Here is a 4,969-nt window from a genome sequence, read left to right as displayed (position 1 = left end):
GATGAGGTGAAAGGGTTCAAATCTACTATAGGTCATGCTTTTTTGTTTCTTTATGCCAAGTTGTTGTTTTACTTTATGCAAATAGTTATTGATGAGCATGCATACAATGCCAAAACAACCGGAATGATTATGTGGGCCTAACTGTTAAGTAACTAAGGAGTTTGTAAACTTCCATTTAGCTAAAGAGTTTTGTTAATGTATCTGTTTTTCAGGACAAAGATGCGACGACACAAGGTCTTTCTCTTCGGCGCATTGGCCTTGTGTGTCCTCTCCCTGCTGCAATACTGCAAGGCCCTCCACCACATGCTTATGCTGAGAGAGCTGTATACCTCCTCCGTCAACCTCGAGGCCCTGGGCTTCCTCTGGAGAGGGAATGTTCGCTCAGACACGGGCCTGTGGGAACCAGGGGATGACCGGGAGGACCAAGGGAATGCGGAGGTGGAGAGACGGACTGGGCATGGCGGTGAGGTGAGGGTGGCGGATGACACGACTTTCCCTATACATTGTTTTGGGTCTATATGACATTGTCATTGATATGTTTGATTTTCCTCCTATTGTTCTCCCACTCAGGACCCATGGCGCAAGGAGCAGCCTGACTCAGGGAATGTAAACAGAATGACGGTCACTCTCCCAGACCCCAAAGGACCATGGGGGGAACTTCACAAACGGAGCTTCCATCTTCGCGATGACCCCACCCCATTCTTTGCGCACACCAAGTCTGGAGCATATTGCTTCAGAGAGGGGACGGAAATGGCTTTTCTCAAAGACGACTCAGGACAAGCAGCACGAGAGGGCCAGCGTAAGATCCTGCATGCACAGCAAGAGGAACCCAATTCAGCCCAGGGGAAATACGCCCGGGGGAAAAGGCTGGTGAAGTGTATCTGTCGCCAAGGCTGGCACGGCCCTCACTGTGGCATCCCCACCATGGTGCAACACTCCAACCTGCCCACTAAGGCGCGTCTGACACTGAGAAAGGTTCCTCGAAGGGTCATCAATGCCATTAATATCAACCACGAGTTTGATCTCCTCCACGCCCGCTTTCACGAGCTGGCCGACACTGTCGACCTCTTCCTGGTGTGTGAGTCAAACTTCACGGCCTATGGAAATTCCAAGCAGCTGCACTTCCTGCGCCTCCTGCTTAACGGGACCTACAACTATATGCGCCACAAGATCCTCTACATCTTCCTTGATCACTTCCCTAAAGGTGGCCAGCAGAACGGGTGGATCGCTGACGACTACCTGCGGACGTTTTTAAGCTATGACGGGATGTCCAGGGTACAAGGTGCCAGGCCGGATGATGTCTTCCTCATCAACGACGCAGATGAGATCCCGGCTCGCGAGGGCATCCTCTTCCTCAAACTCTACAATGGCTGGACGGAACCTGTGTCCATCCACATGAGAAAGTCCCTTTATGGTTTCTTCTGGAGGCAGCCCGGGACACTGGAAGTCCACTCCGCCTGCACTGTTGCCATGCTTTTCGCCGTCTACAATGGAGACGGGATATCACTGAGGCGCAGGGACTACTTCTCCATGCCGGGTTTCCGGAACTATCAGAGGGAGAGTGGACACATCCTGGTGCACTGGTCCATTGGGAGCCCCGTCCACTACGCAGGCTGGCACTGTTCCTGGTGCTTCAGACCAGAGGGAATCTCCCATAAACTAATCTCTGCCCAGAATGGAGACTTCCCCCGCTGGGGCGACTACGTGGAAAAACGAGACCTGAATTACATCAAGGGCTTGATCCGGACTGGGGGATGGTTTGATGGCTCGGTGGGGGAGTACCCACCCACAGACCCTAAAGAGCCTATGTACGCACCCAAATATCTGTTAAAGAACTTTCCGCTGTACCGCTACATACTTGAGAACCCATATGCCTGAATCTGGTAGAAAACCGGTGAGGATTATTTTCTCATTGTTGATTTCAATGGAAGGATTTTTAACTTCAAGGGGTGTTGTCTGAACACAACTATGAAAACTCCACCTACGCCTCTGATTTAAGGGCAATCTCCACTTCCTGTCAGAAGAAGAAGTAGCTAGTGGTTGAGAGGGGGTGTAATGAGTGACATCTGAGACTCATTCTATCCGATTCTATCCCTTTTCAATCACAATATTTAAATGATAGTTTAACAATCCTCAACGACAAAGGCCTCTTCTACTCCAGAGCATTCAAGGACCGGTTTACGTTTGGGACATGATGACTGTTGACTTTTGTACAGTTCCTAACTGTAGACGTGATGGCAGACAGGTATATATGTATAGAAGATCTATCTGATGATGGCCAATGGCCAGTGATACTGTAGTTTTCCCTCAGTCAGATCAACAATGTGCCTCTAGTGCCACCAGTTTTGCGTTTCCAGAGACCTTTGTGAAGAAAGAGACCTGAAAAACGATCAGTGCACCTTTCTGTGGTGGTAAAACTGTGTTACTGTGCTGAAATGGTTGTTCGAACAACACAGGGAAATATAGCGGGAAACGGAAAGTCGGTTTTATATTGTTTAATACAAATCCAGGTTTCCCTCACTAATATGGGCTTATCTTAGCCGTCGCTTAATTTGACTACACAACTTTCTCATAGCCTTCTTGTAAACAGATTGTGTATGGTTTACAGGTGAATAAATGTGAGGCCAAAAAGAATATGTAATTAGAACCATGGAATCATGCAAACAATTGTCACATTGCTTTTAGACATTTCTGTAATTTGTATTCGTTGTTCATTGAGAGAGAAAATTCTTGAGAAACAAAATCCATTTCTTCTGCTATGGTCTAGTGATTCACATCACGTCTGGTAATTCAATCTGTTCTAGACACTCAACTTGACATGTATATAAGACAACGCAATGGTTTCCTTGGTTTCGTCCTTAAAAATGGATTACAATTCTTCAACAACCAAATAATTAACATCATAATAATATTCCTACAGATCTTAGGGACATATCCCCTGTGAATAGGATGTATAGCAATGACAATTATGAATGTATTAATGCTTAGTTAAGAAACAACAGACTGTCTGCCATCAATCGGATCAGCCTTCGATACGCTGCAAGTAATTTGTTCCTGCCTGAATTACAATAGAGTACACTGAGAGGCCTATTCAACAGAAACCAGTGCCTCAGCAAAACAAAAACAAAATAATTATGTTGTGAATATCTTAGTTTGTTTGTTCACTGTTGTTAAATCTTTGATAGATTTTATGAAGCCATGATCCTGACCGCATGTCAATGTGGACACTTTTGTTCAGGATTGGCATTAGCACTACTTTGGCTTGGGAGAATACTTTGGGAATAAGGGGATAATAATAATTTATTGGTGTGTTGACAATGTTTCTCTTGGGAATCTGATGCTTCGTTGATTGATGCTCTGACTTGCAGTTTGCACACAATCTCTCACAGCCTTTAAAACGACTTACTCTGAACTCAGATACACCTCTTGTTTCTCAACACCTCTCGTTCCTCAATCCATGTTTTGATTATTCGTGCACTCAACTTTTAAACTCCCTCTGCCCTATTGTGTGTGTGTGTGTGTGTGTGTGTGTGTGTGTGTGTGTGTGTGTGTGTGTGTGTGTGTGTGTGTGTGTGTGTGTGTGTGTGTGTGTGTGTGTGTGTGTGTGTGTGTGTGTGTGTGTGTGTGTGTGTGTGTGTGTGTGAATATGTATTTTATCTATCTTGTTAGACATTATTTGTAAGGTGCCACTTTTCGATATCTTTCTATCTGGAGTCCACATTATGAAAAGTGGGACTTCCACAGTGGCTACATTTAAAGGCCAGAATCTCAGGAATCTTAGAGAATGGCATGTGAATGGCATGAATGGCAACTATACAAACTGCACTGTTGTTTAAGGTCCACAGCATGTTTACAGCAAAAAAATGCCTTGGATGTTGTTGACTTTGCTTTTTTAGGGGGAATTCTTTTGTAATTTCTGGATGGTGTCCAATATTTTTTGTACAACTATGAGGTACTGCTCCTGTGTTCTAACTTAAAAAATGTATTGTTGAAATAAAAATCAATAACTAATCTTATGTGACTTATTTTGAATCTTGTGCAAGTCCTGAGTCTTTTCCTTCATCAATCATTCCACTATATATTTTTATTGAACTAGTACGTCCCAATGTGGGTCATTTTTCAGAAATAGCTGTTCAGTTGACAAGAGTCAAAGTTAATGTGTTTATTACCTAGCATTACCTCCATACTATACTACACTGTAATTACACTGTGCCAGCCCAACGGCCATGTAAAGACACAGGTGTTAATTAAGGACACGTTTTGTTTCACCAACTTGTTTCAAATCCAAAAGTCATTATCAGAAAACGCATTACTAAGGTACCTCTTGAGTCTAGACAGGAATACCACACTGCCAGTGACTCCGGTTAGGTCTGTCTTTCCTAAAGCAATGTATAGCGAGACTGGATGCCTTCTCCATGCCTGAACTCTAGATGGCCGTCTATTAGAAAAATATGAATTTGAAGGAAATAATTCTGGGAGATCATTGCCGCAGAATTGTCAGGGAAAGCATAGGAGTTATCATTGATATGGCTCTCTTTACTGTAACATGGGACTTTTTATTCAATACAATTTTATTTAACCCTTATTTTACTTGGTAAATTGACTGAGAACACATTCTCATTCACAGCAACAACCTGGGGAATAGTTACAGGGGGGAGGGGGGTGAATGAGCCAATTGGAAGCCAATTGGAAACCGTTTAATGTCCCATCCATAAAATGGTATCCTACACATTTTTATTTATTTATTTTTATTTCACCGTTATTTAACCAGGTAGGCCAGTTGAGAACAAGCTCTCATTTACAACTGCGACCTGGCCAAGATAAAGCAAAGCAGTCGAAAAAACAACAACACAGAGTCACACATGGGATAAACAAACGTACATTCAATAACATAATAGAAAAATATATGTACAGTGTGTGCAAATGTAATAAGATGTAGCAAGATTAGGGAGGTAAGGCAATAAATAGG

General features: G+C 43.5%; 1 protein-coding gene across 1 annotated transcript; it reads left to right on the top strand.

Annotated features, from left to right (window-relative positions):
* The first annotated feature begins 219 nt into the window (after positions 1-219).
* LOC120043969 (beta-1,4-mannosyl-glycoprotein 4-beta-N-acetylglucosaminyltransferase-like) lies at positions 220-3,485 on the top strand. The gene is made up of 2 exons (XM_038988565.1): positions 220-468; positions 571-3,485. The coding sequence occupies exons 1-2, from the start codon at positions 220-222 to the stop codon at positions 1,876-1,878; spliced, it is 1,557 nt and encodes a 518-aa protein (XP_038844493.1). The 3' UTR covers positions 1,879-3,485.
* The last annotated feature ends 1,484 nt before the right edge of the window (positions 3,486-4,969 follow it).

Source organism: Salvelinus namaycush, chromosome 3 (genome assembly GCF_016432855.1).
Source record: "Salvelinus namaycush isolate Seneca chromosome 3, SaNama_1.0, whole genome shotgun sequence".
NCBI lineage: Eukaryota > Metazoa > Chordata > Actinopteri > Salmoniformes > Salmonidae > Salvelinus > Salvelinus namaycush.
This window is presented reverse-complemented; position numbering and strand designations above follow the sequence as displayed.

Bases quoted from the DNA above. Each gene is read 5' to 3' on its own strand.
- LOC120043969 (XM_038988565.1), top strand. From the start codon at position 220: ATGCGACGACACAAGGTCTTTCTCTTCGGCGCATTGGCCTTGTGTGTC. The intron at 469-570 runs GTGAGGGTGGCG...TCTCCCACTCAG, and splicing joins GGACTGGGCATGGCGGTGAG to GACCCATGGCGCAAGGAGCA.